General features: G+C 51.2%; 1 protein-coding gene across 2 annotated transcripts; it reads left to right on the top strand.

The window, feature by feature from the left end:
* ERGIC3 (ERGIC and golgi 3) lies at positions 1-11,552 on the top strand. Of its 2 annotated transcripts, XM_033095333.1 has the most exons (14): positions 1-165; positions 301-371; positions 493-580; positions 802-921; positions 5,414-5,507; positions 6,350-6,515; positions 6,651-6,708; positions 8,564-8,578; positions 9,243-9,274; positions 9,939-10,035; positions 10,113-10,177; positions 10,875-11,011; positions 11,088-11,143; positions 11,345-11,552. In XM_033095333.1, the coding sequence occupies exons 1-14, from the start codon at positions 78-80 to the stop codon at positions 11,422-11,424; spliced, it is 1,167 nt and encodes a 388-aa protein (XP_032951224.1). In that variant the 5' UTR covers positions 1-77; the 3' UTR covers positions 11,425-11,552. The 2 variants fall into 2 exon arrangements, with proteins under 2 accessions (XP_032951224.1, XP_032951225.1); XM_033095334.1 differs by lacking the exon at positions 8,564-8,578.
* The last annotated feature ends 649 nt before the right edge of the window (positions 11,553-12,201 follow it).

Here is a 12,201-nt window from a genome sequence, read left to right as displayed (position 1 = left end):
GCGTGGTTCAAGCTCCGGATCGGAAACGGGAGGCCGCAGGGGCGGGTTGGCTGGCATCCCCTTTCCGGCTGGTACCTATGGAGGCGCTGGGGAAGCTGAAGCAGTTCGATGCCTATCCTAAGACTTTGGAGGACTTCCGTGTCAAGACCTGCGGGGGCGCCACGGGTAGGTGGCGGCCGGGACCGGGTCTCGGGGAGAGGGGTGCCCTGGAGCTTGGCCGAGGCTCCTAGAGTGTCTGGCCTGCCAGGGGCTGAGGGCGCTGAACAGAAGCCATTCTGACCCTCGCTCCCTGCCCTGCAGTGACCATTGTCAGTGGCCTTCTCATGCTGCTACTGTTCCTGTCCGAGCTGCAGTATTACCTAACTACAGAGGTCAGTGGTGGGGCCCAGGACGTGCGTGGGGGGGCCTTACTTTCTAGGAAAAGGATCTTCAGGGATGGGAGTGGGGAAAAGAGGCATAAGGTCACATCTTACTGAGGTAGTGCTGCCCCAGGTGCATCCTGAACTCTACGTGGACAAGTCACGGGGAGATAAACTGAAGATCAACATCGATGTATTCTTCCCGCACATGCCTTGTGCCTGTGAGTACCTTACCGTAGGTGGGAGCTGGAAGTCCTGGATTCTCAGGTGGGCTTCCAGATTCACAACTCCAGCCTTTAGGTTCTGGACTGGACCCCAGGACAACCTGCTTCCCCCAACCCACTGCTGCCCCAAGACACACCCAGCATGCCCTTACCCTCCAAAACCCAGGTTCCTTTGCCTCTAGGATCCCAGTACCTTAACCCTGACTTCCTGCTTTCAGATCTGAGCATCGATGCCATGGATGTGGCTGGGGAGCAGCAGCTGGATGTGGAACACAACCTGTTCAAGCAAAGGCTTGATAAGGATGGCATCCCCGTGAGCTCAGAGGCTGAGCGGCATGGTAATTGGGGGAGGGGGCCAGATCTCAGATGAGATCTGGACATGAGAGCGGGACATGCCCAAGCTCTTCCTTCTGGCAAGTAGGCTGTGGCTGGCCCAGTGACCAGTGAAGAGCTAAGACCCAGAGAAGTCAAGTGGCTTGCCTAGAGTCCCTGAGCTATTAATCAGAGTAGGCTGACATTCAGCTTCTAACTTCTCTGTATTGAGCAGAGTACTCTGCCTGTCTATCATTCTCAGAGGTCCCCAATCCTTGCCTATCATGGTGTGAGTCCTAAGTTTGAGGATAGGATCTATGTGCTGTTGCCTTGGCAGAACTCTTCTAGGTGGACCCAAGCTTCTCTGGGTGTTTGCTTTCCCATTTCATTGGCTGAATTCAGCCCTTAATGCTGTTCCCTTTTGGAATGTCGGGTGGTTTCAGAGTTTACATTCTCAAGTTAGACTACCTGAGTTCAGATGTAGCTTTGTCTCTCGCAGTCTGTGACCTCGGCTATAAAGGGGTGACAAACAATAGTACCCACCACATGGGAATTGTAGGATCAAATGAAATAATATGTGTACAATGTCTAGTAGAGTAGAGTGGCTGTTCACTTTTAGTGTCTTTTCCTCTCTCTAGGCAGCCTCCCAATGCCTCCATTGACTCAGTTTCCCACTATACTAAACCCTCTTCAAAGCTATGACTTTTCATACCTTAGGCATTGCTGTGTTGGTGAGCTTTATCATCCATTTAAGTGTTGAACACCAGTAAAACCAATAGAATTTGCTGTAGGATTTGGATGTGGTGTAAGAGAGCAGTCAAGGCTTTAATTCCAAGGCTTTTGACCTGAGCAAATGAATGACTTGAGATAGGAATGACCACAGAGGGGGAAGAGGATTTTGAGGGGGAGAGGTGGGAAAATATTATATATTCACTACTGTGCAGCAAATTGCCCCAAAAGTTGTGACTTAATACAGCAAACATTTGGTTTTTCAATTCTGTAGGTCTGGAATTTAAGAGTGGCTTGATTGGGTGGTTCTGGCTTCAGGTCTTGTGAGATTGCAGTCAAGCTGTTGGCTGGGGCTGTAGTCATCTGAAGGCTTGACCGGGGCTGGAGGATCTGCATCTAAAAGGGCTCACGGATATGCCTGTTGGCAAGATGCCTCAGTGCCTTCACCACATGAGCCTCTCATCTCAGTAGGGCTGCTTGAACGTCCTCACAACATAGCAGCTGGCTTCGCCCTGTGCAAGGGAGCCAGGAAAGAGGTGGCAACCACACTTCTTTTATGAATTAGCCTCAGAAGTTGCAGAATATTTCTGCAATACACTAATGGTTACACAGGTCAGCCCTATTCATTGTGGAAGGGGAATACATAAGGGTGTGAGTACCAGGAGGTGGGCATCATTGGGAACATCGTGGAGAGTGGTTCCACAGGGGAGGGTCAGGATTTGGGGGGAGATTTCAGGTTTGAGGCATGTTAAATTTGGCATGCCCATTTTATATCTTAGTGATATCAAAGAGGTACTTAGATGTACTAGTCTAGACTTTAGAGGAGGGCTGGAGAAATAAATAGCTGTTATCAGAATGTAGATGGTATTTAAAGCCATTGGACTAAATGATAAAACCTAGGAAGGGAAAGTAGGTAGAGGAGAAGTTGAGGGATGGTACCCTGAGCTCCTCCAATATTTAAAAGTCAGGAAATGAGGACCCAGGAAGGAAGACTGAGAGGGATTACCATTAAGGTAGAAGAGAACCAAGAGATGTACCAAAAACCAACTAGAGGAAGAGTTTCAAGAAGAGAGAGTGAGCAACTGTGTCAAAAGCTACTGATAGTCCAGTAAAATGAGTGAGAATTGACCATTGCAATTGGCAACCCTGGTCACTGGAAACTTTGAAAGGAATTGTTTTGATACTTTTAGGAATGAAAATCTAATCAAAGAGCAGAAAAGGATGTGGAGACACAAATATAGATGACCCTTTCAGGAGTTTTGCTGGAAGAGAGCAGAGAGGTGGGGGAGGGCTGGAGGAGAGTGAGGAAGTGGGGGTGGGTTTAGTGTTGAGATTAACTGAGATTCTGTTGCTTCTCTTTTCTTAGTGGAAATTGAGAGCAAGGTATTAGCTAAGAATGAAGAAAGAGGAAGGGATTTTGGAAGCCTTAAGGAGAGAGGAAAATATATAAATTGGTCATCTCAAAGAATGGGAGAGCGAACTGATTAGTGAAATGAAGTCTGATGGCCAGGGATTCGTAAGGGAGGCACAGGCAAGCAGTCAGAGTTGAATTTAACAGGTTTGAGGTTTGTTAGGCTTGTACAATGACGAGAAAGAGGAACTAATGAGTCATGGTTATGTACAAGAGAATAATTAACAACAGTGGACCGTGGAATTTATTTCCCAGCTTTGTGGAGATACAGTTGAAATATAAATTATGTAAGTTTAATGTGTGATTTGATGTACGTATATATTGTGAAATGATTCCCACAATGTTAACTAACACATTTATCACCTCATATAGTTGCCATTTTTCTGTGTAAAATGAGAACTTTTAAGATCTACTCTCTTAGCAACTTGTAATACAAATGTACAATACAGCATTGTTAACGGTCGTCACCAGTAGATCCCCAGAACTCACTTATCTTGTAACTGGAAGTTTGTACTCTGACAAACTCATCGCTCCTTTCCCCCAGCCCCTGGCACCCACCCGTCTACTCTGTGTTTCTATGAGTTTGGCTTTTTTGGAATCCACACATAAGTGAGATCATACAATATTTGTCTTTCTCTGACTTATTTCACTTAGCATAATGTCCTCAAGGTTTCTCCAGGTTGTTGCAAATAGAATTTTCTACTTTTTAATGGCTGAATAATGTTCCGTTTACATATACCAGATTTTCTTTACCCATTCATCTGTTGATAGACAGGTTGTTTCCATGTCTCGGCTATTCTGACAATACTGCAAAGAACGTGGCATTACAGATAATCTCTTTGAAATACTGATTTAATTTTTTTGGATATATAACCAGAAATGGAATTGCTGGAACATATGGTAGTTCCATTTTTAATTTTTTGAGGAACTTCCATAGTGTTTTCCATAATAACTGTACCAATTTATATTCCCATCAGCAGTGCACAGCGTTCCCTTTTTTCCACCTCCTCGCCCATACTTGTTATTTTTTGTATCTTTGTTTATTAATAGCAACTCTAACAGGTATGAGGTGATATCTCCTGATTTTGATTTGCATTTCCCTGATGATGAATGATGTTAAGTGCCTTTTCATGTACCTATTAACCGTCTGTACTCGTATGTATTTTTTTTTAAAATGTCGATTCAGGTCCTTTACCCATTTTTAATTGGATTATTTGGGTTTTTGCTGTTGAGTTATATGAGTTCCTTATATATTTTGAAGATTAACCCCTTATCAGATACATCATTTGCAAATATTTTCTCCCATTCTGTAGGTTACCTTTTCATTTTGTTCATTGTTTTTGCTGTGCAGAAACTTTATTTTGATGTAGTCCCACTTGTGTTATTTTTGCTTTTGTTGCCTGTGCTTTTGGTGTCATATCCCAAAAATCATTGCCAAGACCAATGTCCAGGAGCTTTTTCCCTGTGTTTTCTTCTAGGAGTTTTATGGTATCAAGTCTTCCATTTAAGTCGTTAATCCATTATTTGTTCATGGTGTAGACAGGGGTCCTGTTTCGTGCTTTTGCATGTGAATATCCAGTTTTCCCAGCACCATTTGTTGAAGAGACTGTCCTTTCCCCAGTTGGACCATGGACTTGACGTAGGGAAATGAGGACGTGAAGCGGTGATAGTGTCAGTGGTGTCAAAGAATTGGTGTAGTCTGTGCACCAGAGATAGTGAACTGGGAGAATAAGGAATCCCAGTGGAAGGCTGGGATACTTGAAACCGAGTTTTAGAAAGTTTGAAGTCATTGGTGGTGACAGAGGCTAGGTATGAGCATGGAAAGGGGTGGCTGAGGTGGGCTGACAGACTGCCGGGATGTCAGGGTGTTGAATACTGAAATCCCCACTTAGTGTTGGACAGGTAGAGAGGCAGGGAGCCAGGCGGGAAGAGAGGTCTGAGAAGCACAATAGCAAAGCGCTTCAGAGCATACACTTTGGAATTAGAGCTGAAATCTGCCACTTACTATGTTGTATTGAGCAAAATCACTCCTCCTCTCTGAGCCTCAGCATATTCTCACGTATGAGGAGGATAATAACCTCACGTCCGTAGAGTCACTGTGGGATGAAAGGAGATGATGCTGCACATAAAGTACAGCACCCTGCACCCAGCTGACATTTAGAATTTACTGTCATTGTTTTATTACTACTACTATTATTAAACGAAATAATGTGTAGAAGTGCTTAGTGCCTGACACAGTATGCCCTATATAAATGTTAGCTATTATTATAACTCTTATTAGTCCCAAGTCACAGGCCCAAAGACCTGTGCAGGGCTTGGGAGTGTAGACTTCAGTGTGTCTGCCCCCAGCTGATGCCCCGCCTCCGCCCTCTCCTTAGAGCTCGGGAAAGTCGAGGTGAAAGTGTTTGACCCTGACTCCCTGGACCCTGATCGCTGTGAGAGCTGCTATGGTGCTGAGACAGAAGACATCAAGTGAGCCAGACCCTGGGGCCGGGGCCGGGGCTTGAGGGGAGCGTGGCTCCGGGTGTTTGTCAGCCATCCTTAGCCTCTGGCGGACTCTCCGTCAGGTGGGGAGATTGGACCAAGAATTTAGAGGGCATGGGGTACGTGCCTCGATCATTGGTGTGAGTGATTGAAGCTCTGTGCCCAGGCCCTACCTGAGGCCTGCAAAGCTGCGGACGAGGCTGAAATGGTCCCTGATCTGGTTCAGAGTGGTCTCTGGAGACCAACTACCTAGTTCCACCCAGGTGTCCTTGGGCCGAGCCCCACAAGTTCTGCTCTTGTAAAGGGGGATGATTATAACACCGTTCTTGTACGAGCCTCTCAGGGTTGAATGTAGACTGTATGTAAAGCACGGAGATGGAAGACCCAGCTCAGATTATTAAGCCCTCGATAGATGGGACCTGTATTACGTTTCCCAGGCCCTGATCCCTGAGAGGCTGATTCAGCAGGTCTGGGCTGGGTCCTAGGAGTATGTATTTTCACATATTTTTTATCGTGGTAAAATATATGTGACATAAAATCTCCTATTTTAACCATTTCAGGTGTACAGTTCAGTGGCACTAACTACATCCATAGCATTGCAACCATTACCGCTGTCCTAAAACTTTTCATCACCCCAAACAGAATGGGAGTATGTATTTTTAACAGTTCTGCTGCCACTGAGGAAACGCCCTTTGAGAACATTTGGTGGTCAGGGATGAGGCTGGCGGAGGCTACATGAGCGGGCAGACCTGCTCAGTCTTTATTTCCCACGGTGCCAGCACGGTTTTCGTGTCTCCTTGACAGTCTCCCCTGCTGCCCCTCTCCTCCAGGTGCTGTAACACCTGTGAGGATGTGCGAGAGGCGTATCGCCGTCGAGGCTGGGCCTTCAAGAACCCAGACACTATCGAGCAGTGCCGGCGAGAGGGCTTCAGCCAGAAGATGCAGGAGCAGAAGAATGAAGGCTGCCAGGTGTATGGCTTCTTGGAAGTCAACAAGGTACCGGGGGCACTGAGGCCGCGCACGGCCCGCTGGGCTGTGGGCGGGCCCCACTCTGTGAATCGAGGGTCCATTGGGCCTTCAGGAGACCAAGGGAGGGGAGAATTGGAGAATGAGAGGGAATATCTCCTACAGGTGGCTGGAAACTTCCACTTTGCCCCCGGGAAGAGCTTCCAGCAGTCCCATGTGCATGGTGAGTGATGCATCAGCCGGGAGGCTTGGGCCCTGGACACCTTGGCAAGTTTGCGTGCCCCTTTACCTGCCTGTTTTTTTGTCCCTGGCCCCTCATCTCAGGGCAGCAGGTTAGTACAACAGTTAAGAGCACAGGCTGAGGAGCCAGACGCCTAAATCAGATTCCAGATACCAAGTTAGCAATTAGCTGTTTAAGTCTGGAGTTCAGGGAAGTGACCTGGCCTGGGGAATCAAATGTTAGAGTCATCAGCATCTTTAAACCCATAGGACTGATGAAATCACCCTGGAGGTGAGGGTAGATGGAGAAGAAGAGAGCTCAAGGGACGGTTTTGTAAGATGTGTGATGTGGCAGCATGTGATCCTGTCAGAAATGATCTACTAAACAGAGAAAAAGTGATGCCCCAGAGATGAGAGGGGCAATTATTGGAGTGAGGACCTTAAGAAGGAAAACGAAAACAGAATCTAGTCCCTCGAAAGTGTAGAAAGCTCAAACTTGGCAACAGGAGGAAAGGCAGACCGCGCAGCGGGGTGATACAGATATCACCAGGGGTGACATGGAAATCAGCAGAAATTGTGACAGGATCGTATAAGACAGAGTGGTGGCCAGTGGCTTTAGGTGTACACTGGTGGCCAGTGTAGGCCAAAGGCTACACCTTTGAGAAGCGGTGTGGGAGGGCTGACCTGTGTGGAGCTCTGAGTAACTAAAACAAGTAGGGCTGCGTGGTGGTGGTACAGTTGGCTATGAGCTGCAAAGCTGGGGATTGTTCGAGAAGATCGAGGGGTAGTGATCTGGGAGGGGCCTTCAGGAATGAGGAGGAGGACGTGTGTGGGAGAGTAGTCACCCGTTCGGCGCTGCAAGGGAAATAGTGCCTTCTGGGGAGAGCCAGGCTCTGGTTGGAGCAAGGAGATGAGAGGACTATTTGGAGGTTGAACATGTGGGGTTTTTGCTGATGAGTAGCAGGACCCACAGAAGGTCTAGGAGGGATGGGAGTCGGGATCACCTTAGGGGACATACAGAACCACGTGGTGACAAGAGTGCAGAGCCTGAGAAATGACCTGGCAGTCCTGAGCTGCCCAGTGACCACGGGGAGCAGGAGTACAGGCCCAGCGGAGACAGACCTGCTAGTCGTCAGCACAGTATGGGAGAGGGGCAGGTAGGTGGGTCCCCCCTTTACTCTGGAGGGGGCCGGGGAAGGGTGCACTCACTCACTGGGATTGAGGGGACGTGGTCAGTGTGGAGCTGTGGGCACAGGGCGCTCAACAGGAGGTGGGCTGGGGATGGCAGCAGCGTCTGTGCTTCACCTCCTGGGCTTTTGTCAGTCGGGCGCCCAAGACAAAGGGTGTTCTGTCTCCTGGAAGGATGTTCAAAGCACAAAGCCATGGTTGCCCAAGGCCAGAGATCTGGCTGAGTCGAAGGCCAGGGAGCGAGTTCCTGACATCTTGGTTGATTTGGACAGGGGAGGAGGAAAGATTATAAAGTTTTACCAAGTCCTTTTCCGTCTTAGATTCTACCTGGTCCTCAGGACAGCCAGGTGCAGAGGAGATCACTGAGCCAGGCAGGGCGAGTGATTTGACGAAGGTCACAACTAGGAAAGGGGCTGTTTGGGCTCTCGTCTGTTGGTCTTCCTAGGCCACCATACTTCTACCCCCAAGCCCTCTTGCCCTCTTTCCTGGCCAGGGAAGGGCTCCGTTCAACTAGGAAGAGGCCTTGTTAGCTGGGTCCAGACCCTGCTCCTGAGGCAAGAATATTCCAGTCTTCCCTTCTACCACTTATCTTGCTCCATAGTTCTCATTGTGAAGCTCTGAACCTCTTTTCTCTCCCTCCCTTCTCTCCCCTTCCCTCCCCCATGCTGCAGTACATGCTGTGGAGAGTAAGTGGCCCTGCCCCCTGGGGGGCAGCCTACCTCCCAGGATGGGGGGAGGTTTGGGTGGGCCTAGGTTTGACACCTTCCCTGGCCTGGCTGCTGGGTGACTGAAAAGCACTGGGACATATCTTTGACATGGGGTTCCTCGCAGCAGGAGGGTCAAGGTCAGAGGGCTGGAAGAACTTACTGTGGGACAGACGGTACAGGGAACCCATAGGATTTCCTTTGCAGGGGCTCTGCAGGTGGGGGTAGGGGAGTCAGGGAAAAAGCTTGGATAGCATTCTCAGGTCCCGCCTCACTTTGGGGTTCGATGATGGGCTATCGGCTCTATTTAACGAGAGACCGAAGTCAGTGGGTTTTGTTTCCTGAGGTGCAAGCAGGGCCTCGGTGGGAGTGAAGGCCTGGATTGATGCCCGTAAAAGGCTCCTGTACGTCAGGGAAGAACTGGGGTCTGTGTTTTTACGATCCCCAGGCCTAAGGCAGGCCCTTTCTTGCTGCCCTCCAGCAAGGCCTTGGTGGGAGGGAGGAGGGCAGGGGGCTGACGAGGGGTCAGAAAAGAGTCGGGCAGGTCACACTTCAGCCGGAGGAGTGAGGAGGCCCGAGTGAGGGCTCTGGAGAGCCAGGTAGCCTCTCCTGCTCTGCCTGGTGACACTTCCCCTTTCTCTCCTAGTCCACGACTTGCAGAGCTTCGGCCTTGACAACGTACGTACTAGCTGGAAACCATGGAGGGCGGATGGGGTGGGAGATGGGTGCTGCCTTCGTTTCTCTGTAGGGACATCCTGGGGTGGGGGCGCAGAGAAAGAGAACTATACCCCATTCTGACGGGATCTAGCCTGAGGGTTGAGTAACTGGGAGTGACCGTTGAACTGAGATCTGTGCAGGCTGGAGATAGCCGTTTCAGGCTGCTAGCCTGCTTTAGCCAGGGTCGTGACGTAATCAGATTTGCATAGTGTTAAACATCCCTCCAGTGGCTGAGTTTGATACAGACTGGAGCAAGACGGGGGCCAGAGCTGGGCAATCTGTGGCTCCTCCAGCCTAGGCTTCCCTGGCTTGAGACCTCAGGGGAAGCTGGCACCTGCCACAAAGGGCCCTTGCCCAGTCCGTTTGCCTGAGGTATGGACGCAGCTCCGGAACCTCAAACTCCAGAGCCCCAGGAACGCACAGACTCTGTAAAGAAAGAGATGCCTGTCCCGGTCAGATGCTCCCAGACAGGGACCCTCCCTCTTTCCCTCCCTCCCCCCCAGCTCCATACATCTGCTCCCTAGACCCAGGCGTCCCTGTGTGCTACTGTCCTGTGGAGCTTCTGGTGGCGTGGGGCCTGCTGGGGCCTCATGCTCTGAGGCCCGGGCCCTGGTGTTGCTTACAGATCAACATGACCCACTACATCCGGCACCTGTCGTTTGGGGAGGACTACCCGGGCATTGTGAACCCCCTGGACCGCACCAACGTCACTGCCCCTCAAGGTACCCCCCTGGGAGGTAGCCCCCAGCTCCCAAAGCCCTGCCCGGCACCCATGCCCAGTGCTCTCTTCTCCCTGCAGCTTCCATGATGTTCCAGTACTTTGTGAAGGTGGTACCCACAGTGTACATGAAGCTCGATGGCGAGGTGAGTCCGCTTTCTGAGCAGAAAGCAGAGCCCCTCTTGGTGCCAAGCACTCGAGTCCCTTCAGCCTGGGAAGTGAAGTGCTGCTCTTATCCCATGTGACGGGCGACAAGCTGAGGCTCAGTGAGGGTGGGTGATTTGCCCTCAGCCCTGGGCAGCCCTGGGCTGTTGGATTTCAAAGCCCTTGCTCCTTCTACTTGCTCAAACTGCGTCCATCCATTCCTCCAGTGCCCATTGTCTGTCTGCCTCACTGTCCCTCGTCGTCCGCCCTGGGCTGGGGCCTAACCCTTCCTGAACCCCCTCCTCCCCTTTCTGCTGTGGAACAGCATCTCAGCAGACTGGTAGAATGCATGGGACTGAGGAGCACAGGAAGTCAGGCCCAGCTTTGCCAGAGCTCACGGGGTAGCCGCGGAGAGTTGCTTCTCATCCATGGACCTCCGTTTAGAGATACACCAAATATAGCGGGGACTTGTACACCGTAAAGAGCTGGTGACCGGAGGGGAAGCTGGGGTGGTTAGGCTGGGAGAGGGCATTTTGGGGGTCCCCAGACCTTTCAGTGTTCGTTACCAACATGGGGCCTCGTTTTCTCCACGACACTCAAGGTGCCACAAGACACAGGGCAGGAGCAGGGATAGGATGGACGGGGGTTGGGAGTCAGGCTGTAGGTCTGGCCCTGGCTCAGTCTCCCCTCCCGGCCCAGGTGCTGAGGACAAATCAGTTCTCTGTGACCAGACATGAGAAGGTTGCCAACGGGCTGCTGGGCGACCAGGGGCTTCCTGGAGTCTTTGTGCTCTACGAACTCTCGCCCATGATGGTGAAGCTGACAGAGAAGCACAGGTGAGGGTGGGGAACGGGAGGGGCCGGGGCCTGGCAGGGGTCGGGGTGCCTGCTGATCCCTGTGCCCCTCTGCCAGGTCCTTCACGCACTTCCTGACGGGCGTGTGCGCTATCATCGGGGGCATGTTCACAGGTAGAAGCTCAAGGGCGTCTGTTGGAGGCTGGGGCGGGATGGGGAGTGTAACACCTGGGCTCCCCCGCCCCCTCCCGGTTTTGACTGGGGGAAGAGGGGCATGTCAAGGACCAAAGGGAGATGCTGGCCTGGCCAGTAAGGCTCTGGAGATCAAGCCCAGGGCCGAACTGGGCCATTGCCAGCCCCTGTCTCTCTCCCCAGTGGCGGGACTCATCGATTCACTCATCTACCACTCGGCACGCGCCATCCAGAAGAAAATTGATCTAGGGAAGACAACGTAGTTGTTCATCCCCCACCCCGTTCCCTCTTTCTCCTGTTCCTCTGGCTTCACGGTTTTCTCAACCTTCCCCCACCCCTTATTCAGAGTCCGGCACAACCCAGGTTAATAAATCTACTGGTTGTGATAATACTCGCTGATCTCTGTGTGGTTCTTGGGTCTGGCCGGAGCCTGGGAAAACCCCTTATCACAGCCACTTATTGAAGGCCGTCAGGACGACATCAGGCCAGATGCCCTCTGCAAGCCCTACGTGGACATCGCCTGGTTAATAGGGCTTTACTCAAACCATACTGATGTCTCCTCTTCCGCTGTGGTCTTTGGGCCTTCTGGTTTCAGCCCCAGGGCTGAGACCAACCTTTCCAGGCTGTTTCCTGGGTGCAGGCCAGGGCTTGCCACCTCTGCAGTGATGGCTAAAGCGGGGGTCCCTGCCACCTGGGGCCCAGTCATCTGGATCTCCGACCCTGCTCTGTGCCAAGCTCTTGCTGGCTTCTGGTGCCAAGACAGGTCCAGCCAGTGTCCTTGGTGGAGGCAGAACTGAAGAACAGAGGGGCGGGAGCAGTGGCCATTCTGGAGCAGGGCTAGCATCAGACCCCAGCTCTGGACTTTGTCAGGGCTCCCCATACAGCCCTTAATACCTGTGGAGCACCAAGCTCTAAGACCTCAAAACTCCCCAGTCCAGGGAACCAGGGACATTAACAGCTGGTCAAATGATCCGCTCATTTCTCAGGGAGTTTCAGGGTAAGACAGTAGAAGCGGAGAGAGGACAGAAAGCGAAGTAGGG

The sequence above is a fragment of the Rhinolophus ferrumequinum genome, chromosome 23 (assembly GCF_004115265.2).
Source record: "Rhinolophus ferrumequinum isolate MPI-CBG mRhiFer1 chromosome 23, mRhiFer1_v1.p, whole genome shotgun sequence".
In the NCBI taxonomy this organism is placed as follows: domain Eukaryota; kingdom Metazoa; phylum Chordata; class Mammalia; order Chiroptera; family Rhinolophidae; genus Rhinolophus; species Rhinolophus ferrumequinum.
The sequence above is the reverse complement of the archived record's forward strand: the minus strand, read 5'-3'. Positions and strand labels throughout refer to the sequence as shown.

Coding starts and splice junctions, on each gene's coding strand:
- ERGIC3 (XM_033095333.1), top strand. CDS start 78: ATGGAGGCGCTGGGGAAGCTGAAGCAGTTCGATGCCTATCCTAAGACT. Junction 9,275..9,938: donor AGAGCTTCGGCCTTGACAAC/GTACGTACTAGC, acceptor TGTTGCTTACAG/ATCAACATGACCCACTACAT. Junction 10,036..10,112: donor CAACGTCACTGCCCCTCAAG/GTACCCCCCTGG, acceptor TTCTCCCTGCAG/CTTCCATGATGTTCCAGTAC.